The 24,749-nt window shown below is 44.3% G+C and overlaps 1 protein-coding gene across 1 annotated transcript in view; it reads right to left on the bottom strand.

Moving 5' to 3' along the window:
- Positions 1-6,192: 6,192 nt before the first annotated feature.
- The window catches only part of LOC137642622 (sec1 family domain-containing protein 1-like), a 129,698-nt gene continuing 111,141 nt past the window's right edge, over positions 6,193-24,749 (bottom strand). The window contains exons 13-14 of the mRNA XM_068375332.1: positions 17,320-17,466; positions 6,193-8,639 (exon numbers count right to left, since the gene is read on the bottom strand). Of these exons, the coding sequence (XP_068231433.1) occupies positions 8,610-8,639; positions 17,320-17,466 (177 nt within the window). The 3' untranslated portion in view covers positions 6,193-8,609. The remainder of the gene's footprint in view (positions 8,640-17,319; positions 17,467-24,749) is intronic.

The following is a 24,749-nucleotide window of genomic DNA, read 5'->3' as shown; positions in this document are numbered from 1 at the left end:
TTGCTGTATTTATCAACCTCCTACATGTTTTCACTCACACAACTTTCATGTTTAACATTCATCTTGCATTGAACCCCTCTACTTCCCTTTGATCAGATGCTGTAGTAGTTCACTTGTGAGAAGTTACAGTAATTGGATGGAAGCAGGTGAGAAAGCAGTGGTGTTTCCTGGTTAAATGCCTGACCATATACATATGCCATTACAAATGGTTTTCAATTTGAAATAAGCACAAGCGATATGTTTGATAATGCAATGGTATGTATATTTCTCAAGAAAGTTTTTAATGTACCTGTCGTGAAATATTTGATGTAAAAAGAATTTTATCACTAATATGTAGTGTATACAGTATCAAAAATTGTTTAAAGACTATTTGTTCCGTAACTGAAATACAAACCACGCTATTTACATGGGGTAATTACTTTGGCGTAGCTGAACGACGAGCCATAAAAGTTTTAACGAGGGTTTCCTACCCCGCCGCTAGTTAGCGGGGGGTAGGGAGGGGTAGCTAGCTACCCCTCCCCCTCACACACACCGGAGAATACTCCACTTTACTTTTGGCTCGGATAGAGATCGGAAGTCTCCGCTCCTATCCTCACTTGTCGGCCATTATTGTTTTGTCTTTTAACTTACCTTTTCTTATACTTAATATATTTAAACATTATTGATGTTTATGTATATTTTTGTGTATAGAAAATAGTAAGTTTCCTTTGCTTTTGGTGTTGTGGGGTGTGTTGTGTACGTCTACGAGTGTTCGCCGGCTTTGCAGGCCACCACGATCTTTTCTTGATCACGGCCTTTCACTCCTAGGCCACCATGGTTGCCTTCGTGGAGTCCGGCCCTTCTCTTGAGGTCGTACACCTCTTACTCCGTACTACGCCTACGATAGCCTCTCAGGACCGAGTCGCTATTTCGTTTTATTAGTCTCGATTATTTTTATGAATATAATTGTTTTAACTTTTCAGCTCAGGGCTCACGTCCCTTCGGGGGTCGGTGATCCTTGGAACACTCAAAGTCAGTTGCATAATTATAATGTTATAATTCTGGTTTGTTAACTTTCGCCCCCCCCCCCCCCTCTCACCTGGGCATGCCGGGTGGGCGCATACCTTCTTTCGTTCTTATGTTCTTTCCCTCGGGGTTTCTCTTCGGAGTTTCACCCGGGGGAATTTCTGTTAAATAATTATTCTATTTTATTTTCCAGTTTACGATGCTGTTTCTTCGTGCCTGTTGTGTGTGCCTTCGAAGCAGAGCTGTCCTGTTTTTCCTGGGGAGTCGGCTTCGCCGCCGTCTCTCAAGGCTTTCGTCAGGGGCGTTCTCTTCTCTTAGAAGTTCCCCCGTGACTACTGCCAGCTCTTCATTGCATCCTAGAACGATAAGGAGGTTCGCCTCCAGGGTAGTTAGTTAACTTCCCTTTTTACTTTAACCTGGTCCTTAGGCGGTTATGCTCTTGGGGCTGAGCGGCCGCCCTTGTGACTTGCTCAAGGGGCTGAGCGGTTGCAAGGCTAGACCATGGTACTAGCGACTATGCTCTCGGGGCTGAGCGGTCGCTAATGTAGCTACGCTCAAGGGGCTGAGCAGCTGCAGGATCAGTCTGGCCCTCTCTCGTTCGCGAGGGAGGCCGCAATAAGGGCTCCTCCTCGGAGGATTGCTCCTTTTGTCTCTTCTACGAAGTGTCCCCTCCCGTTCACGTGAGAGGACACTCACAGAGACTCCTCTTCGGAGGATTGTTCCTGTTTACGTCTGCTGATCTCGCGGCCTTTCGGGGCTCCATCACCAGTCTCTTCTACAAAGTGCTCACCTCTCTCGTTCGCGAGAGAGGCCACTCATAGAGACTCCTCTTTGGAGGGTTGTTCCTGTTGTCAACAGCTTGCTGTTCAGTCACTAACACTTCGGTGTTTAGTGACAGGGAAACTTCGGTTTCTCTTTTTCCCTGATCCTTCGGGGTCTCGGAGCTTTAGTTACGCAGTTCCCTCGGGCTCTCGTAACTTTAGTCACTTCTACACTTTGGTGATTAGTGATGGAGAAACTTCGGTTTCTTGTTGCGTTGACCCTTCGGGGTCTTGCAACTAATCCCCTCGGGGCCTTGCTACTCAGGCTACGTTAGACCCTTGGTCTCTCATCCCTCATTGTACCTGTTGCCTGCTGTATCCGTTCCTGACTGCAGATGCGCCTTGGGCGCCCACGCCCCCATTATCTAACCGGACAGGTTAAAGGTATCTTCTCCCTTCATTGCAGATTCTCTACGGGCGAACCCTCATGTGTCGTCTCCCCCAGAGGATCGAACGATCCTCTTCTCTCCAGAGGGACTCCCTGTCAGCGCGAGGGTTGGTCGGCATCCCTGGTGGGATGCAGTCTTCAGAGCGCTCAAGCAGGCGATGAACCTGTGCCTTCTGACTGGGGTCACTAATCAGTAGCAGCTTCCTCTCCCCCTGAAGGGGGTGAGAGGAATCCCTGGCATGGTATCTCCCCCAAGGACTATCCTCTCCCTTCGCGAGTCCTTACGCAGGCGATGAGCCCTCCTCAGACTTCATCTCCCCTCCTCTGCGGATGAGCATTACCCATCCCCAGGAGGGTTGGAAGACCCGGTCCTCTCCCCCTTCACTCCATAGGGAGAATCCCCGCCTCTTCCTGAGGGTCCTATCGTGCGGAGGGGGCGAAACCTTACATCCTTCATCGCTGGGGTCCTGTTTCCCTCCTAGGAGGGATCCTAAGGCCCTGTCTTCCGCAAGGATCCGACAGGATCCAGTTGGACCCTTAGGGCATGTCTACGAGTCTCCCCAGGAAGAGCCTCCTGGGATGGGAGACCTCGCTGCCAGTCCATCAGGAGGAGGAGCTCCAGGTGCCGGAACTTGCGTCCTAGGAAGTACTTTGGAGTTTGCCTGGAAGGCGGATATACTGGTTCAAGGGCTGTGCTTCGGCCTCTCCACAGCACCTCAACAGTTCTCCGATACTTCCACTTGGATCTCTTCACGGGCTCTCAGGATCGGCTCCCGGCCACTCCGTTTCCTAGGTGACTGGCCGATCCTGGCAGACTCGAAGGCATCCCTTCTTCGTCATCGGGACAAGCTCCTCGGACTTTACCAAGTTCTAAAGATCTTGGTGGTCCTCGAGGAGTCCTCCCCGCAGCCCTCTCAGAGTCTGGTATACCGAGCCTGGTCTTAGGCTCCTATCTCCCGAAGACTTCCCTTCAGACAACAGGGTACCAAGGCAGAGGAAGGTCGCAGGACCTTTTTTCTTTCCTTCTGTTCATCACCCTTGCCCTTCACACAAATGATCGTTGCCAACAATCTTTGTCCTTTATCCCAATCAACAAAAGGCGTTCTATCTCTTCCAGGGTATTGCTATGATGTCTTGTAATAATGGTGATCCCCTTCGATGGTTTATCTGCTTTAATGGCTACCTTCTGCTTGATGATCATCGAGATCATAGGCCTAATCCGGCCATATTGTTAAGCCATATCATTCACATGCACACTGCTCTCATGTTTTTCTATAATTTCTTGCTTCAATTCTAATGAAAGAATTGCCTTCTTCCTTTTCTCACCACTACCTGTACTGAAACTTGGCTTCTTAGGCACCATGATTATAGGTAAAATCAAAAAGGAAATGTGAGAAAAGGAAGAAAATAAGCACAGTTATTAACAGACCAAACAGAGGACAACCACACGATACACACAAGAATAGAGAACTGAGCACTCGACGCTCAATGGCGTCCCTTTTACGTGCTGCCATCTACCGGCGTAAACAAGATCTACATCGGATGTTGAAGCATTACTTCGGGTGTCGAGACAAAAATTTTATGGAATTTTACTTCGGATGTTGGAACAATCGTATGTAGAGGTTCCACTGTACCTGTGTTCCCCCCCCCCCCATTCCTCCTGTGCTTGTTACCCCTACCCTGTGTCATTGGTTTTACCTTCGATCCCACTCATGAGTCTCCTTACCCCTGTGACAAGGAGCTCTAGTGTTGTGGCACCTGTTGGAGCAACCTATGTTGTTTCTCCCTTAAGGGAAGCATTGTCGTCAACAGTCGCTCATACCTCGATTGCTCTGCTTGCAGAGCCAGGAGTGAAAGAAAGAATCATTCACGTTATTCATTCTCCTCTTCTGACTTCTTAGATGAAGAAGAGGAGGAGGACGAAGCCCTGGAATGCCAGCTGTAATTGCCAGGAAAGGCCTCCTTATATCACCACCTCTATCATAAAGGGGGGGGTATTGGATGGCACCTAAGTGTCTGTCCTAGGCCACCCCAGTAGCCAGCCAAACCAGAGGTGTAATGCCCCATACATTTACTGTTCCAAAGTTGATGGATGAGCTTTGGAGACATCTCCCTTACTTCCACAACACAGGACAAATGCTCATCCCTCTATCAAAGCTTGTTCGCTCAATTCAATAGAGGAGGGAACCATTTGAGATTGCTCTCAAGCGCACAAGCTCTTTGGTTGGTCAAGAGTGGGAGGCGGAGGGCTTTGTTCTATGTGCCACAGGGCATGGGGCTGCGGTTGCCCCTCTGCCTCTACCCAAAGTTAAGAAAGTTCATTGGTGAAGGCCCGTGCACTCATTTGTGTGTACAATGGTCTCAGGGCACCTCCAACAGGAAAGAACTTCGGTTATGGATCGACTTTTTGGTGTCCCTCCAGATTCAAAACCATCCTTGGAGTTACCCTAGTCAGATCTCGTGGACTTGTCCCTGGATTGAGTGGATGATGAAATCTGTGGGTAAGAGAATTCACTCCGTGCCAGCAGGTCAAGGAAGATATTGCTACCTCCACTCTCTAGGCAGTGGAGATTTTACACACTGAAGAACAAGGTCTACCCCTCTGCTGGGTGGGGACCTCTCATTGGAGAGAGACTAGTCGTAAGGCATGTCCTTCTTGGCTTCTGAGTCTGCAGCCATGTTGGCTTCAGCTTTGGCTGCTCTCCACGCTGTTTCCTAGCTGGATCAGTAGTACAGGGCAGTTACATACTAAGCAAAGTCAATGAAGTTTTCAACTCTCGAGGGTTAGGAGAATTACAAGAATCTTGTGTTGTTGGGTGGGAAGGCAATCCTTTTCCTAGCCCATTAGTCAGTAATCTTGTGGGCTAACTAGGTATTGAAGAGCCGAGAAGCTTTGGGTTTTTGGTTCTCAAGACAAGTTACCTCCGAGGTGGCATGGGTGTTGAGGAATTCATCGATGCGGGGTACCACTTTTCTCCTGCCGAAGGGTTGCGTCTGGCACTGATTAATTCATAGAGGACTGCTTCGCAGGACTCTTTAATAAACAGTGGCTAAACTTGCCTGAAATGATATACCCTAATTAAAGGAGTCAGGGCTTTATGGCCTGGAAAAACTAAAATTACAGTGGTTTACTTTTTTCATATTTTGTATCATTAGACCTGAAGTCTTGTAATAATCCCTTTTTCTAATTTTTCCTGCTGCCAAAGGAAAGTGAAAAATGATTAATTAGTTAGTACTCTGACCACCTCGCTTGACTACATCTATTTGCCTTAAGTGTGACTGAATTTAAATTACTTGTTAAAATGTAAGAAAAGGTATCTAAAAAAAAATTGCCATTTTTAAATAAATACAACACTAAGTGGTTTTCATATTGTTTACATGGCATTTATTTTCTGGCTAAAGCTTCACAAAAAAAGGATGACTGAATGAATAATAGATATTTTATACCTTTATATCTATAATTCATATGCATAACAAAAAATAAACAGAAAAAACATGTAATAACTAATATCTAGTTAAACAAAAAACCAGTATAAATAATGAATTGATCAGGAAGAGATATATGGTACTCAAGAAACTGAAGACTGAATAATGTACATTTACAGTTAATTGAATGATAAAGGTAGTATAAAAAATACTGGATGCAAATAATTCTGAGTAAAGATTCAATGTTACTAAATATATAAATATCAATTCTCAAATAAAAATCTTAAATTCAGAACAAAGATAAAAAATTAAAATATTTAAGAAAAATAAACTATTAGAAGTGAATATTACAAGCACCCCTTTAAAAAGAATTAGAAATGTTGTAAAATGGTGAAAGTGATTGTAACTGCTCTTATGTTCTTCACTGTGCAAGTGTGAAAACTAGGATAAAGGCAGACAATAACAGATGCAGTTAAGCACAAGTTCAATAAAATATTTTAAACAAATAGAACTGATGAGCCTCGACTTTGGTTACATGATGGTTCTTTCATCATATGTGCGAATGCATTCATATATATGATGCAGGACTATTTTTAATGGTAAAAATAATAAGAATATATTTATTACAGGCATGCATGCTTTGCTCTCACATTTAAAACACAACTTGACTGCTCATTCTATACAGGGTTATTGTATGATGATTAGGAATTTGTTCAATTACTTTAGGTAACCTTACACAACTGCTCTGTAATGCACAAGGACTTAACAGCACCAGTATTGATATTGGTACAAAAGTAAAAATTACAGTATAGTCTTTCATGTTGATGGTTGAAATCAAACTTTAACTTGGAAAATTGGAAGACATAAGGTTAACTTCAATTTACAGACTAAAGTCTGTATTAAAAGCTATTATTCCTCTTGATCAGAGCAATTACTACTGAATATAGCTAGCTAAGACTAAGAAGCTTGATACAAAACCAGAAAGGATCCATTTTCTTACGCAATACAAGTAAAAAAATTTTAAACAACTTAGTACCAACAAATTGAAAATATTTCATAATATTTTAACGGTAGACTCCCTGTAAGTTTTTCCGCTGAAGTACCTGGAATTCTACAGTATTCTAAACAACCTGTTAATGTATTTGTTTGATCTTTCATATAGTATTTTTTATGTAAATTAAATAAAAGCCACTGAATTAAAAAGTTTGATCTTTTTAAGAAAACTCTAAAAATTACTTTGAAGTACTCTCAAAATGATGAACAAAATATGCACCATTCATTTACCCAGACCTTGGACATGTTGGTAAATAAAATTAAGGTCACTTACATGAAATTACAGTTATACGCATGATAAATCACTGGAAATGAAAGATACAGATATGGGCAAAGAAAAATTCTATCTCCATCCAATTTTTCACATTCAAAACAAAAGAAATGGGTGAGAATAATTAAAAGCAACTCAACATACAGATTTCAGTCAGGACAAGGTTTATATTTACCAGGTGTGTAAACAAGTAATAGCTAAATATGTACTTATTAGCTAGTTCAATTAGATCACCAAATTATAATTCTTAACTCTAAAGGCTGGTCTAGAAGGGTTGTTTTGAATAATAAAAATTCATCTTATATAATGCACAGTATATAGTAAAAAAAATGTTACCAAAGATGACAAATGTACAAGGAAAACAAATAGAGAAGTACAAGGTTTACAAAATTCATATTTGGATCTAAATAAAAGCATTTAAATTTACAATAAATTATCCTGGCAAGTCTAATAGATTACGTTATCAATGAGCCTTCGCCAGAATCAAATTCTGTTTTTTAAGTTTTCTGCTCTAACAACTTGAAAGTACAGTACCTTATTTATTTTCAAAATATACAGCATCATCCAAAGCATACCATACAATGATAAAAATGATTTTAAAGTTGTACCAATTACATTCTTCATTCAGTTTACAATAAATATAGATAAAATAAGGGTCTGGGATGAATACAGAATGCCTTGTCCTATTTTGAACTTGATGAAATTAATGAGCACACTTTATTTCAATTACATTGTCACCTAGATTCGAACACACGACATAGAAATTTTACATATAACAGTGTGTCAATAAACAAAAGACGTATCAGGATCTTTAAAAAGTATTCTATCATGTAGAAATGGAAGTAAGAATTCTTGATATATATGTAGACTAGTTCACTAGTAATAGTAGACCAGCTGAATGAAAAGAATGGAGAGTTGGGTCCCTAAATTAACCATGTTGGACATAAGAAATATTCAACATTAGAACTGACTTTGGGAATGCATCTCGCTTGTATGTAAGGGACGTACTTGTTAATAATCATTTTTTAATAACCTTTTGTTTATGTATTGTTTCCTGGAACGTATATGTTGTACAAATTAAATAATGAACTTTTTTAATACCTTATTACAATTTGACAAGATGAGAAATTTCACTTAAATCTGAGACCAGTTATCTTCTGGAACATTACATAGTTCACATTTCACTAAAGAGTTCAGGGTTCTGATATTGTAACCATATTAATGAGTGGATTCTCAAGTCCTCATTTGAATTTCTCTATCTTTTTAAAGAAAAAACTAAAATAACACACATCCCCTTAAATAATTTGTTAGAAAATACCTAAAAGGAAATAAACATGTACATAATGTATCTTCTATTCACATAAGATTTTATCCCTTTGTCCTAAACACATTCATTACCAACATTTTAAAACAAACAAGGCAGATGGGCACCTTGGTAATGTTACACTCATAATTATGTAATGATATTCTACGATTTTATTCCAAACTGTTTCAAGATTTTGTTTTCATATGGCTTATCAACCCTATAACCATTTCTCAAACAGTATAGAAAAAATAGAGGTTACAAAACATAACAGCATTCACACCCACTTGCATACAATTTCTCAATGATATACAACACTTATCCACTAGAATTTATTTTCCTTCAGGATATTTCAGCACCCAATCTAGTAAGCTGAAAAATAAATAAAAAAAAATCTCATTAAATTATAGTTGGCAGTAGAAATTACCTAATAGAAAGGTAATGATACAAAATATTTTCTATTTGGATCTGTGATCCTATAAGGAGGCCTAGTTATCAAAAAAAAAAAAATTTAAAAGATTTAAACAAATGCTTGTTTGAAAATTTTATTTACTATTTATTCCCTTGTAATTTCAAGTATAAAGGTAAATCTAAAAGGATCGGGATGAAAAAATGTTTATCAAGTTACATATGAAGCTTGTTTAAAAGACTTAATTTCTTTCTTCTAAATAATTCACAACTAGAGAAAAAGCATAAGAAACTTAGTCTAAAAAAATAGAGTTCCCATAAAAAAGATCGGCTTACAAAATGAAAATGCCCCGGGATACAGCAGCATAAGTAGCAGTGGAGTGTAAAGAGTATTTGGGGAAAATTGAAAGAACGCTAACTTGGTGAGCATTATGAATGTAGTTAAAAGTAAGGAAGTGGTGGATATTATAAAAAAATGAAAAATTTCTGCACTGTTATGTTGTGTTCGGGATATAAGATACATGCATATAGGAATGGGTTTGAAAAATACAAGTAGAAATGCAAATAAATACTGTACATACAGTATACATTCTTATGGAATGTCAGTGAAACCAGGCAATACAGGGCAAATTGGTCAAGGATGAAATGACAAATATGATAACGTGAAGGAATACTGTATAGGAAAATAAGGATAACCCTAAGGGAGAATTGGCAAAATGAACGTATTTTCAGTCAACTTGACGCAATCTGGAAGATCAGAAGAAAAATGCACAAATCTGGGAAAGACTCAGATGTTGTGAAATGTTATTTTCCTTAGTAAAATAAATTTTTGAATATACTTACCCGATGATCATGTAGCTGCAACTCTGTTGCCCGACAGAAAAAACCTACGGTCGGGATACGCCAGCGATCGCTATACAGGTGGGGGTGTACAACAACAGCGCCATCTGTCGAGTAGGTACTCAGGTACTTCTTGTCAACAAGAACCAATTTTCTCCTCGGTCCACTGGGTCTCTATGGGGAGGAAGGGAGGGTCCTTAAATTCATGATCATCGGGTAAGTATATTCAAAAATTTATTTTACTAAGGAAAATAACATTTTTCAATATTAATCTTACCCGATGATCATGTAGCTGATTCACACCCAGGGGGGTGGGTGGAGACCAGCATACATGTTAACATTAGAAGCTAAGTATCCCGTATTTCATTTTAGCAGTTATTCAAAATAACAAACATAAAATAAATAAGTACCTGGTAAGGAAGTCGACTTGAACAATTACTCTGCCTTTTTAAGTACGTCTTCCTTACTGAGCCTCGCGATCCTCTTAGGATGCTGAGCGACTCCTAGGTGCTGAAGTATGAAGGGCTGCAACCCATACTAAAGGACCTCATCACAACCTCTAATCTAGGCGCTTCTCAAGAAAGAATTTGACCACCCGCCAAATCAACCAGGATGCGAAAGGCTTCTTAGCCTTCCGTACAACCCAAAAACAACAATAAAAAGCATTTCAAGAGAAAGATTAAAAAAGGTTATGGGATTATGGGAATGTAGTGGTTGAGCACTCACCTACTACTGCACTCGCTGCTACGAATGGTCCCAGAGTGTAGCAGTTCTCGTAAAGAGACTGGACATCTTTAAGGTAAAATGATGCGAACACTGACTTGCTTCTCCAATAGGTTGCATCCATTACACTCTGCAGAGAACGGTTCTGTTTGAAGGCCACTGAAGTAGCGACAGCTCTAACTTCATGTGTCCTTACCTTCAGCAAAGCATGGTCTTCCTCATTCAGATGAGAATGAGCTTCTCTAATCAAAAGCCTGATGTAATAAGAAACTGCGTTCTTCGACATCGGTAAAGAAGGTTTCTTAATAGAACACCATAAAGCTTCTGATTGTCCTCGTAATGGCTTTGTACGTCTTAAATAGTACTTAAGAGCTCTTACTGGGCATAGTACTCTCTCTTGTTCGTTTCCAACCAAATTGGACAGGCTTGGAATCTCGAACGATTTGGGCCAAGGACGAGAAGGGAGCTCGTTTTTAGCTAAAAAACCAAGCTGTAAGGAACATGTAGCCGTTTCAGATGTAAAACCTATGTTCCTGCTGAAGGCGTGTATCTCACTGACTCTTTTAGCTGTTGCTAAGCAAACGAGGAAAAGAGTCTTCAAAGTGAGATCTTTAAAAGAGGCTGATTGAAGCGGTTCGAACCTTGCTGACATCAGGAACCTTAAAACCACGTCTAAGTTCCAACCTGGTGTGGCTAACCGACGCTCCTTTGAGGTCTCAAAAGACTTAAGGAGGTCCTGTAGATCTTTGTTGGTGGAAAGATCTAAGCCTCTGTGGCGGAAGACTGCTGCCAACATGCTTCTGTAACCTTTGATCGTAGGAGCTGATAGGGATCTTACATTCCTTAGGTGTAAAAGGAAGTCAGCTATCTGCGTTACAGAGGTACTGGTTGAGGAAACTGAATTCGCCTTGCACCAGCTTCGGAAGACTTCCCATTTTGACTGGTAGACCTTGAGAGTGGATGTCCTCCTTGCTCTGGCAATCGCTCTGGCTGCCTCCTTCGAAAAGCCTCTAGCTCTTGAGAGTCTTTCGATAGTCTGAAGGCAGTCAGACGAAGAGCGTGGAGGCTTGGGTGTACCTTCTTTATGTGCGGCTGACGCAGAAGGTCCACTCTTAGAGGAAGAGTCCTGGGAACGTCTACTATCCATTGCAGTACCTCGGTGAACCATTCTCTCGCGGGCCAGAGGGGAGCAACCAACGTCAACCGTGTCCCTTCGTGAGAGGCGAACTTCTGCAGTACCTTGTTGACAATCTTGAACGGGGGGAACGCATACAGGTCTAGATGGGACCAATCCAGAAGAAAGGCATCTACGTGAACTGCTGCTGGGTCCGGAATCGGTGAGCAATAATTTGGGAGCCTCTTGGTCATCGAGGTAGCGAACAGATCTATGGTGGGCTGACCCCACAGGGCCCATAGTCTGCTGCAAACATTCTTGTGAAGGGTCCACTCTGTGGGGATGACCTGACCCTTCCGGCTGAGGCGGTCTGCCATGACATTCATGTCGCCTTGAATGAACCTCGTTACAAGCGATATCTTTCGATCTCTTGACCAGGTGAGGAGGTCCCTTGCGATCTCGAACAACTTCCTCGAATGAGTCCCTCCTTGCTTGGAGATGTACGCCAAGGCTGTAGTGTTGTCGGAGTTCACCTCCACCACCTTGCCTAGAAGGAGAGACTTGAAGCTTCTCAAGGCCAGATGAACTGCCAGTAGCTCCTTGCAGTTGATGTGAAGTGCTCTTTGATCCGGATTCCACGTGCCCGAGCATTCCCGTCCGTCCAGTGTCGCACCCCAGCCCGTGTCCGATGCGTCCGAGAAGAGAAGGTGGTCGGGGGTCTGAACAGCCAGTGGTAGACCTTCCTTGAGAAGAATGCTGTTCTTCCACCAAGTCAGTGCAGACTTCATCTCTTCGGATATAGGAACTGAGACCGCTTCTAGCGTCATGTCCTTTCTCCAGTGAGCAGCTAGATGATACTGAAGGGGTCGGAGGTGGAGTCTCCCTAACGCGATGAACTGGGCCAGCGATGAAAGCGTCCCTGTTAGACTCATCCACTGTCTGACTGAACATCGGTTCCTTTTCAGCATGCTCTGGATGCATTCTTGGGCTTGACTGATTCTGGGGGCCGACGGAAAAGCCCGAAAAGCTCGACTCTGAATCTCCATACCTAGATAGACTATAGTTTGGGATGGGACGAGTTGGGACTTTTCTATATTGACCAGGAGACCCAATTCCTTGGTCAGATCCATAGTCCATTTGAGATTCTCCAGACAGCGACGACTTGACGGAGCTCTTAAAAGCCAGTCGTCCAAATAGAGGGAGGCTCTGATGTCTGCCAAATGCAGGAATTTGGCAATATTCCTCATCAGTTTGGTAAACACTAGAGATGCCGTGCTTAGGCCAAAGCACAGGGCTTGGAACTGGTAAACGACCTTTCCAAAGACGAACCTTAGGAAAGGTTGGGAGTCTGGATGGACGGGGACGTGAAAGTACGCGTCCTTTAGGTCCAACGAGACCATCCAGTCTTCCTTCCTGACCGATGCTAGCACCGACTTCGTCGTCTCCATGGTGAACGTCTGCTTGGTGACAAAAGCATTGAGAGCACTGACGTCCAGCACCGGTCTCCACCCTCCTGTCTTCTTCGCTACTAAGAAGAGACGGTTGTAGAAGCCCGGGGATTGATGGTCCCGGACTATGACTACCGCTCCCTTTTGTAGCAAGAGAGACACCTCTTGCTGTAAAGCTAGCCTCTTGTCCTCCTCTCTGTACCTGGGAGAGAGGTCGATGGGAGTAGTTGCTAGAGGGGGCTTGCGCAAGAATGGAATCCTGTACCCCTCTCTTAGCAACTTCACTGACTGTGCGTCTGCACCCCTGTTCTCCCAGGCCTGCCAGTAGTTCTTGAGCCTGGCTCGCACTGCTGTCTGGAGAGGTTGGCAGTCAGACTCTGCCTTTTGAGGACTTGGAACCCTTCTTCTTTTTGCCACGTTGACTGTCGGCACGGGTACTTCCTCTGCTGGAGGTTCTGCCACGAAAGGGCGGAATGAACCTAGACGCTGGTGTGTCCATCCTAGGTCTAGGCACGGAAGGTAAAGCTGTGACTTTACGTGCGGATGACGCCACCAGGTCATGGGTATCCTTCTGGATCAACGAGGCGGCAATCCCCTTGATCAGGTCTTCCGGAAAGAGACACTTGGAAAGCGGAGCAAACATCAACTCCGACTTCTGACATGGTGTGATCCCCGCAGACAAGAAGGAGCAAAGGTGATCTCGCTTCTTAAGAACTCCAGACACGTACGAAGCCGCAAGCTCGCCAGACCCATCCCGAATGGCTTTGTCCATGCATGACATGATGAGCATGGCAGAGTCCTTATCCGAAGGGGAGGTCTTTCTGCTTAACGCTCCCAAACACCAGTCCAGGAAGTTGAAGATCTCAAAAGCACGAAAAACTCCCTTCAAAAGATGGTCCATGTCCGAAAAGGTCCAGCAAATCTTGGAGCGTCTCATAGCCAGCCTGCGGGGAGAGTCTACCAGACTTGAGAAGTCGCCCTGGGCAGAGGCAGGAACTCCCAAGCCGGGATCTTCTCCCGTGGCATACCAGACGCTAGATTTGGAAGCAAGCTTGGTCGGTGGAAAGATGAAGGATGTCTTTCCAAGTTGCTTCTTGGACTGCAACCACTCTCCCAGTACCCTTAAAGCTCTCTTGGATGAGCGCGCGAGTACGAGCTTCGTAAAGGCAGGAGCTGCTGACTGCATGCCTAAAGCGACCTCAGAGGGAGGTGAGCGCGGGGTTGCAGACACAAACTGGTCCGGATACAACTCCCTAAACAGGGCAAGGACCTTCCTAAAGTCTAAGGAGGGAGGCGTAGTCTTGGGTTCCTCTATGTCGGAGTGTTGATCGTCCAAATGCGCAGCTTCGTCGTCATCAGAGACTCCTTCATCCGAATGCTGAGGAGGAAGCGGCAAAGGAGGAGAAGAAAGCTGAACGACTGAATCCGGCAGCACGGGTGCATGCGTAGCTGCACTGGATCCAACATCATGCCGCTGCTGGTCAGTCTGAGAGCTGGCAACAACAAAAGCGGAGTGATGGTGCGTGGTGGGGACTGCCGTGGGTTGCGGAGACTGCCGCATTGCGTCAAAACACGGCAGCTTGACAGCACCTTCCCACTGCTGATGCGGTAGCTCACGCATGTCAACGGAGGGTGCCGCACGTCGGCTAACGTCAACATGCGTCTGGCAGGGTCGACTGCGCATCGGTGGTGGAGCTCTCACAGCCGGAGTGTGGGAGCAGGCAGCCGCAGTGTCTGCTGAGCGCACAACCGTGGCAGGTTGTAGGTTAACAGGTGCAGTGTCAACCTTCTCAGCACGATACTCCTGCATGAAGGAAGCAAGCTGAGTCTGCATAGACTGCAGCATAGACCACTTAGGGTCTACAGTGGTTGGTGCGGCAACAGACGGAGTGATTGCCTGCTGCGGAACCACTCTACCTCTCTTGGGAGGTGTGCAGTCTTCGGAAGACTGCGGCGAGTCCGAACTGACCCAGTGGCTACACCTGGGCCGTTGGACTCGCTCGGAAGGGACCTTGCGCTTGAGAGGTCGTGAGACCTTGGTCCAGCGTTTCTGCCTAGAAACTTCTTCCACAGACGAGGAATGAATGGGCTCACTCGTCTGTTTGTGGATGGGACGATCTCTGCAAGATACGTCCGCAACCACTGAGGGTACATCCGTACGCTGATCAAGGCCTGTCGAACCCTTTGGTCCTTCGACATTGCTTCTCCCCTGGGCTTGGGAGCTTGCAAGAGGTCCCGGACTGGGAGGACGACTGGCACGAACAGATGCACCCTCATGCGTAACACTGACACTGACACTTTTCACCGCACTTGCACTCACTACACTTCCCACTGCACTTTTCTCTTTCAACTCTTTGACATCGGCCAAGAGTTGATTGCGGTCATTAGCTAATGACTCCACTCTGTCACCAAGAGCCTGAATGGCACGCATCATGTCCGCCATCGAGGGTTGAGAGCTAGTAGAAGGGTCGGGAGTCACCACTACAGGGGAAGGAATAGGTTGAGGGGCATGGGGAGAGGAAAAATCAAAAGAGCGAGACGAACTCCTCCTGATCCTATCCTTCTCTAGCCTACGTGCATTCTTAAGGAATTCATTAAAATCGAATTCCGAAAGCCCAGCGCATTCCTCACATCGATCTTCCAATTGACAGGATTTACCCCTACAATTGGAACAAACGGTGTGAGGATCTATAGAGGCCTTCGGAAGACGCCTAGAACAGTCCCTAGCGCTACACTGCCTGTACTTGGGGACTTGAGTATGGTCAGACATCTTGAATTAGCCAAGGGGGGAATCCAAAATCTATCAAAGTCGTCAAGAATTAATCCAAAACTAATCAAAAAAGCTTGATAAGCTAATGATAATAACTCCTGTACAGCTAAAGCTAATATCTAGAGAGAATACATCACCAAAAAGCGTGAAATCAACTCCAGAAACAACAGCGTATCAAGTAGGTCTTGCCGGTGGCACGACAGAGGAAAAATTGGTTCTTGTTGACAAGAAGTACCTGAGTACCTACTCGACAGATGGCGCTGTTGTTGTACACCCCCACCTGTATAGCGATCGCTGGCGTATCCCGACCGTAGGTTTTTTCTGTCGGGCAACAGAGTTGCAGCTACATGATCATCGGGTAAGATTAATATTGAAAAAGAAGTGTTACAATGAGATGTGATACTGATGAGACTAGATTTAAATGTCGACAAAGGAACGGAGGACCTGATTTTCAGAATATTTAAAGATACAGTATGCCATAGAAGAAAGAAATCTGGAGGGAAAAATGATTTTGCCTAACATTAAGACTGGTTACTAAGTACATCAGTAATTTTTTTTAATTAAAATCACGGATATCAAAGAAAAGAATTGCAAGGTAATAATGGGTGAAGCTGCTGAACATTAGACTACTATGAGTTAATTTAATAATGAAAGATAGATAGATAAAGATAAAAAGATCCAAATTAAATACAAACAGAGAAAAATTAAGTGAAAGAGGAGTTTCATGAAAATGTGTCAGCAAATATAGTATCAAAGAGTGCTCATTGAAAAAAAGAAAGAAAAGAAAAAGCCGATACAAAATAGGAAAGGTAAGCTTAAAGCTACAAATGGAATTAGTCTCTCAAGACAGCCAAGGTGAAGAAAACATTTGGAAGAGTAAAATAGCAAAGTACTATACTGTATAAAATATGGAAATTGAAAAATTTAAGTTGAATTATTGGAATAATGACTGAGAGAATCATGGCACTGACAATTTTTACTTTATGAAAAATAGTCATTATTACATCAAGAAACAATATACAATACCATAGCACCTTAGTTTCGGAGTAACTTTGAATATAAGGATACAAATTTGAGCTGGGTTACAAGTATTGCATTGGTCTATGAGCAAAAATTTAGAGCCGTACTGGCGCTTTTACTGGAGAAGTACTAACGATAATAGCACACGATGCCCCTATATCAATCATGTGGTGCCTTTCCCATTTTGATTCGCATTAGCTCACAAACCCCTGGTAATTCAGAAAAAATTTGAAAGTCATTCAAGAGAGAGACCTCTTAATATTTCACCAGTTCTCATAGAGGGAGATTCTCCTTCCAAACAGGATACCCCTCCTCTTCTTTCTCTTTTGTATCAATGGTAAAGTGAATGTTAATTTGTCAATATTTCTAATTTTAATACGAATTATTAATTTCTGATGTTAAGAGTTACAATTTTAACATTACATACCATTACAGACCTTCAAAAATCCATGTGCTCTATAGTATACAGTACAGTACAATATGTGTATTTATGGACGTGTGGAATGCATCAAGGTAATTTCCTTTATTTTTTTAGGGAAAAAATTGTTTTAGTATAAAAGCATTTGGGGTTGCAAGCTCACTCCTGGAAGAATTGACTCATAAACTGTACTACTTCTCTACATACATCATTACATTTGAAGGGAAAACTTATATTTATCTTACTTTTGTAAATAAAATGTATAAAATAATAAACTTAAGTAGACTATTAAAAACCCTTGAATTTTTTACCTGACCGAGGAACTGCTCTGAATTAACAACATCCGTGCATCCATATATAACTCTCTTGTTGGTGGCACCAGCTTTTTTCTTGGCATAACTGGCTATGTTACTATACTCCATGTAGTTACCACCACCCACAACAAAAACGACAGCATCCTTTAATGATACGTTTATTTAAAGCTATTAGTGGTAAGAAAACTAGACACATGTATGGAAATTAAAAAAGTACATACACACCATTTTCTATCCTTAATTGACAATTCACTGTATCTAAAATATATTTTACAAGTCACATTATTTTCTCTCGTAAATTATTACACAAGAGTATAATGACAGGGTCCTTGATTAGAGATAAGAGGGACATTTCTTTCAACTGGAAGTAATTTTACCACTGTTCTATATATTTCAGAACTTTATGCATTATACTTATAATTCTAAGCATGAACTAATTTTGTTTCTTGTACAGTACACTCGACTCCTGTTATACGTGTTTGGTATTTGCAAATTCCGTACACCACGAAAACCCAAAATTTTACATTAAATTTTGTAACTGCAAAAAATCGCAACACAATGCAATTCAAAACATGAAATTTCATGTTAGAAATCGCCAAATACTGTGCGTAATAATCTTAAAAAGTGCAAGTCACTTCAAATTTATTATTAAAAATCACTAAATAACATTGCACAGTACCATATTAACAATCGCCAAAGAACCTATGTAAAAAAAATGTTATTTTCCTTAGTAAAATAAATTTTTGAATATACTTACCCGATGATCATATAGCTGTCAGCTCTGCTGCCCGACAGAAAAACCTACTGGCGGAATACGCCAGCGATCGCTATACAGGTGGGGGTGTACATCAACAGCGCCATCTGTCAAGTAGGTACTCAAGTACTCGATGTCAACAAAGAACCAATTTTCTCCTCTGTCCACTGGGTCTCTATTGGGGAGGATGGGTGGGTCCTTTAATTTATGATCATCGGGTAAGTATATTCAAAAATTTATTTTACTAAGGAAAATAACATTTTTCAATATTAAACTTACCCGATGATCATATAGCTGATTCACACCCAGGGGGGTGGGTAGAGACCAGCATTACATGTTGACATTATTATGAGCTAAGTATTCCGTATTTTATTTTAGCAGTTATTCAAAATAACAAACATAAAATAAATAAGTACCTGGTAAGGAAGTCGACTTGAACAATTACTCTGCCTTTTTAAGTACGTCTTCCTTACTGAGCCTCGCGATCCTCATAGGATGCTGAGCGACTCCTAGGAGCTGAAGTATGAAGGGTTGCAACCCATACTAAAGGTCCTCATCAAAACCTTTAATCTAGGCGCTTCTCAAGAAATGACTTTGACCACCCGCCAAATCAAGTAGGATGCGAAAGGCTTCTTAGCCTTCCGGACAACCCAAAACAATAATAAAACATTTCAAGAGAAAGATTAAAAAGGTTATGGAATTAGGGAATTGTAGTGGTGGAGCCCTCACCACTACTGCACTCGTTGCTACGAATGGTCCCAGAGTGTAGCAGGTCTCGTAAAGAGACTGGACATTCTTAAGATAAAAGACGCGAACACTGATTTGCTTTTCCAATAGTTTGCGTCGAAAATACTTTGCAGAGATCTATTTTGTTTAAAGGCCACGGAAGTTGCGACAGCTCTAACTTCGTGTGTCCTTACCTCCAGCAAAGCTTGGTCTTCCTCATTCAGATGGGAATGAGCTTCTCGTATTAACAGTCTGATAAAATAGGATAAAGAATTCTCTGACAAAGGCAAAGATGGATTCTTAACTGAACACCATAAAGCTTCAGACGGGCCTCGTAAAGGTTTTTAAATAGAACTTAAGAGCTCTTACAGGACATAATACTCTTTCTAGTTCATTTCAAACCATGCGATAAGTTTGGAATATCGAACGATATTGGTCAAGGCCGAGAAGGCAGCTCGTGTTTGGCTAGAAAACCAAGTTGTAGAACATGTAGCCGTTTCGGATGAGAATCCGATGTTCTTGCTGAAGGCATGAATCTCACTGACTCTTTTAGCTGTGGTTAAGCATATCAGGAAAAGAGTCTTAAAGGTGAGATCTTTCAGGGAGGCTGATTGAAGCGGTTCGAACCTGTCTGACATAAGGAATCTTAGTACCACGTCTAAATTCCAACCAGGTGTAACCAAACGACGCTCCTTCGTGGTCTCAAAAGACTTAAGGAGGTCTTGTAGATCTTTATTGTTGGAAAGATCTAAACCTCTGTGACGGAAGACTGATGCCAACATGCTTCTGTAACCCTTGATAGTGGGAGCTGAAAGAGATCGTTCTTTCCTCAGAAATAAGAGAAAGTCAGCTATTTGAGTTACAGAGGTACTGGTCGAGGATACGGATACTGACTTGCACCAGTTTCGGAAGATTTCCCACTTCGATTGGTAGATTCTAAGGGTGGATGTTCTCCTTGCTCTAGCAAACGCTCTGGTTGCCTCCTTCGAAAAGCCTCTAGCTCTCGAGAGTCTTTCGATAATCTGAAGGCAGTCAGACGAAGAGCGTGGAGGCCTTGGTATACCTTCTTTACGCGTGGCTGACGTAGAAGGTCCACCCTTAGGGGAAGTGTTCTGGGAACGTCTACTAGCCATCGAAGTACCTCGGTGAGTTATTCTCTCGCGGGCCAGAGGGAAGCAACTAGCGTCAACCTTGTTCCTTCGTGAGAGGCGAACTTCTGCAGTACCTTGTTGACAATCTTGAACGGTGGGAATGCATATAGATCTAGATGTGACCAATCTAGTAGAAAGGCATCTATATGAACTACTGCTGGGTCCGGGATAGGTGAGCAAACTATTGGGAGCCTCTTGGTCATCGAGGTTGCGAAGAGATCTATGGTTGGCTGGCCCCAGGTGGCCCAAAGTCTCTTGCATACATCCTTGTGGAGGGTCCAATCTGTTGGAATTATTTGTCCCTTCCTACTGAGACAATCTGCTATGACATTCAAGTTGTCTTGGATGAACCTCGTTACTAGTGAAAAGTCTAGACCTGTTGACCAGGTGAGGAGGTCCCTTGCGATATCGTACCATGTCAGAGAGTAGGTCCCTCCTTGCTTGGAGATGTACGTCAAAGCCGGGTGTTGTCCGAGTTCACCTCCACCACTTTGCCTTGAAGGAGAGACCTGAAGCTTTTCCAGGTCAGACGTACTGCCAGTAGCTTCTTGCAGTTGAAATGCATTGTCCTTTGACTCGAGTTCCATAATCCCGAGCATTCCCTACCGCCTAATGTCGCACCCCAGCCTACGTCCGATGCGTCCGAGAAGAGAACGTGGTTGGGAGTCTGAACAGTCAGGGGAAGACCCTTTCTAAGGTTGATAAAGTCCTTTCACCAAGTCAGACCAGACTTTATCTTTCCGGAAACCGGGATCGAGACCGCTTCTAGCGTCTTGTCCTTTTTTCAGGGAAAAGCTAGATGATACAGAAGAGGACGGAGGTGTAGTCTTCCAAGTGACACAAAAGAACCACGGATGATAGTGTCCTTACCCGACTCATCCACAGCCTGACAGGGCAGCGTTCCTTCTTCAGCATCTTCTGGATGTATAGCAGGGCTGGGGGTTGATCGTCTAGTTCAGCAACGTCCTCATCAGAGGGTTCCTTATCCGAAACTGATGAGGAAACGGCAACGGAGTGGGCAACGTCTGACTCGCTGAATCCGGTCGCACTGGTGGATGCGTGACGGAGCCGGACGCAATATCATGGTACTGCTGCACAGTCTGTGAACTGTCAACCATGGGGACGCGAGGAAGTACAGCGTCAACCCGAAACTGTCTAGACTGTCTGGGTTATGCAGTCAACACCCTACCGGGTTGCTGAGGTTGACGCACTGCGTCACAACAAGTCACCTCTGCTGGTTGTTGAACGTCTTCCTAGTGACACACTTCAACAACCACCTCCGAGCGTCGCTTAACGTCAACGTGCGACTGGCAACCCACACTGGGTCGCATCGGTGGAGGAACCACCTCAACTGGCGGACGCGAGTAGGATACCTCAGTGTCAACAGGGCGCACAACCAACCGGTAGGAAGGTTGTTGGCCAGAAGGTTCTTCTCCGTAAAAAGTCCTCTATCAAGGACACAAGCTTGGACTGCATGTCTTGCAGCAAAGCCCATTAGGGTCTACGGGAGCAGGTGTGGCAACAGACGGGGTTAGCGACTGAAGCGGAACCATTTACCATCCCTGGAAGCCTTGTTATGCTTTAATTAAAGTCCATAGGAGGCTAAGCAGCTTAAGGCTCCTCTCCAAATGACAGAGTCCTCAAAGGAATATCAGTAGGAGGGAGAACAGCACTTTCTCATCCACAGGAACCTTGTCCGAGAAAAGCTAGGTTATCTCAGTGAGGGTCTCACTGGTGCATAAGCAGCAGACCAGAAGGCAACGTTATGTAACTGCTTGACAGTCTGTGAACTGTCAAAAACTGAACTGTCAACCACAACAGGTGCGTGAGGACATACAGCACTGGTGCATTAGCAGCAGACCAGAAGGCAACGTTATGTAACTGCTTGACAGTCTGTGAACTGTCAAAAAAACTGAACTGTCAACCACAACAGGTGCGTGAGGACATACAGCACTGGTGCATTAGTAGCAGACCAGAAGGCAACGTCATGTAACTGCTTGACAGTCTGTGAGCTGGCAACAACCAAAGCTGTGTGGGGAAGCCTCAACTCCTGACTGACTAGTCTGCTGCGGGTGAGTGGCGGTAACCACAGTGGGTTGCGGAGGCTGACGCACCGTGTCAAAACACGGCAGCTTAACTCCACCCTCCTGTTGTTGTGGTAGCTCACGCACAGCAACGGAGTGCTCCGTGCGTCTGTGGGAGTCAGCATGCGTCTGGCAGGGTCGACTGCGCATGGGTGGAGGAGCTCTCACAGCCGGAGTGTGGGAGCAGGCAGCCTCAGCGTCTGCTGGGCGCACAACCGTGGCAGGTTGTAGGCTAACGGGTGCAGCGCCAACCTCTCCGCAGCCGGAGTGTGGGAGCAGGCCGCCTCAGCGTGAGCTGGGCGCACAACCGTGGCAGGTTGTAGGCTAACGGGTGCAGCGCCAACCTCTCCGCAGCCGGAGTGTGGGAGCAGGCAGCCTCAGCGTGAGCTGGGCGCACAACCGTGGCAGGTTGTAGGCTAACGGGTGCAGCGTTAACCTTCTTCGCACGAAACTCCTGCATAACCGCAGCTAACTGAGTCTGCATAGACTGCAGTAAAGACCACTCAGGGTCTACAAAAGCGGCAACAGACGGAGCTACTGTCCGTTGTGACTGAGGGTCTAAAACAGCGGGTGTGGCAACGTAAAGGTTTTTAAATAGAACTTAAGAGCTCTTACAGGACATAATACTCTTTCTAGTTCATTTCAAACCATGCGATAAGTTTGGAATATCGAACGATATTGGTCAAGGCCGAGAAGGCAGCTCGTGTTTGGCTAGAAAACCAAGTTGTAGAACACGTAGCCGTTTCGGATGAGAATCCGATGTTCTTGCTGAAGGCATGAATCTCACTGACTCTTTTAGCTGTGGTTAAGCATATCAGGAAAAGAGTCTTAAAGGTGAGATCTTTCAGGGAGGCTGATTGAAGCGGTTCGAACCTGTCTGACATAAGGAATCTTAGTACCACGTCTAAATTCCAACCAGGTGTAACCAAACGACGCTCCTTCGTGGTCTCAAAAGACTTAAGGAGGTCTTGTAGATCTTTATTGTTGGAAAGATCTAAACCTCTGTGACGGAAGACTGATGCCAACATGCTTCTGTAACCCTTGATAGTGGGAGCTGAAAGAGATCGTTCTTTCCTCAGAAATAAGAGAAAGTCAGCTATTTGAGTTACAGAGGTACTGGTCGAGGATACGGATACTGACTTGCACCAGTTTCGGAAGATTTCCCACTTCGATTGGTAGATTCTAAGGGTGGATGTTCTCCTTGCTCTAGCAAACGCTCTGGTTGCCTCCTTCGAAAAGCCTCTAGCTCTCGAGAGTCTTTCGATAATCTGAAGGCAGTCAGACGAAGAGCGTGGAGGCCTTGGTATACCTTCTTTACGCGTGGCTGACGTAGAAGGTCCACCCTTAGGGGAAGTGTTCTGGGAACGTCTACTAGCCATCGAAGTACCTCGGTGAGTTATTCTCTCGCGGGCCAGAGGGAAGCAACTAGCGTCAACCTTGTTCCTTCGTGAGAGGCGAACTTCTGCAGTACCTTGTTGACAATCTTGGACGGTGGGAATGCATATAGATCTAGATGTGACCAATCTAGTAGAAAGGCATCTATATGAACTACTGCTGGGTCCGGGATAGGTGAGCAAACTATTGGGAGCCTCTTGGTCATCGAGGTTGCGAAGAGATCTATGGTTGGCTGGCCCCAGGTGGCCCAAAGTCTCTTGCATACATCCTTGTGGAGGGTCCAATCTGTTGGAATTATTTGTCCCTTCCTACTGAGACAATCTGCTATGACATTCAAGTTGTCTTGGATGAACCTCGTTACTAGTGAAAAGTCTAGACCTGTTGACCAGGTGAGGAGGTCCCTTGCGATCTCGTACCATGTCAGAGAGTAGGTCCCTCCTTGCTTGGAGATGTACGTCAAAGCCGGGTGTTGTCCGAGTTCACCTCCACCACTTTGCCTTGAAGGAGAGACCTGAAGCTTTTCCAGGTCAGACGTACTGCCAGTAGCTTCTTGCAGTTGAAATGCATTGTCCTTTGACTCGAGTTCCATAATCCCGAGCATTCCCTACCGCCTAATGTCGCACCCCAGCCTACGTCCGATGCGTCCGAGAAGAGAACGTGGTTGGGAGTCTGAACAGTCAGGGGAAGACCCTTTCTAAGGTTGATAAAGTCCTTTCACCAAGTCAGACCAGACTTTATCTTTCCGGAAACCGGGATCGAGACCGCTTCTAGCGTCTTGTCCTTTTTTCAGGGAAAAGCTAGATGATACAGAAGAGGACGGAGGTGTAGTCTTCCAAGTGACACAAAAGAACCACGGATGATAGTGTCCTTACCCGACTCATCCACAGCCTGACAGGGCAGCGTTCCTTCTTCAGCATCTTCTGGATGTATAGCAGGGCTGGGGGTTGATCGTCTAGTTCAGCAACGTCCTCATCAGAGGGTTCCTTATCCGAAACTGATGAGGAAACGGCAACGGAGTGGGCAACGTCTGACTCGCTGAATCCGGTCGCACTGGTGGATGCGTGACGGAGCCGGACGCAATATCATGGTACTGCTGCACAGTCTGTGAACTGTCAACCATGGGGACGCGAGGAAGTACAGCGTCAACCCGAAACTGTCTAGACTGTCTGGGTTATGCAGTCAACACCCTACCGGGTTGCTGAGGTTGACGCACTGCGTCACAACAAGTCACCTCTGCTGGTTGTTGAACGTCTTCCTAGTGACACACTTCAACAACCACCTCCGAGCGTCGCTTAACGTCAACGTGCGACTGGCAAC

Source organism: Palaemon carinicauda, chromosome 6 (genome assembly GCF_036898095.1).
Source record: "Palaemon carinicauda isolate YSFRI2023 chromosome 6, ASM3689809v2, whole genome shotgun sequence".
In the NCBI taxonomy this organism is placed as follows: domain Eukaryota; kingdom Metazoa; phylum Arthropoda; class Malacostraca; order Decapoda; family Palaemonidae; genus Palaemon; species Palaemon carinicauda.
This window is presented reverse-complemented; position numbering and strand designations above follow the sequence as displayed.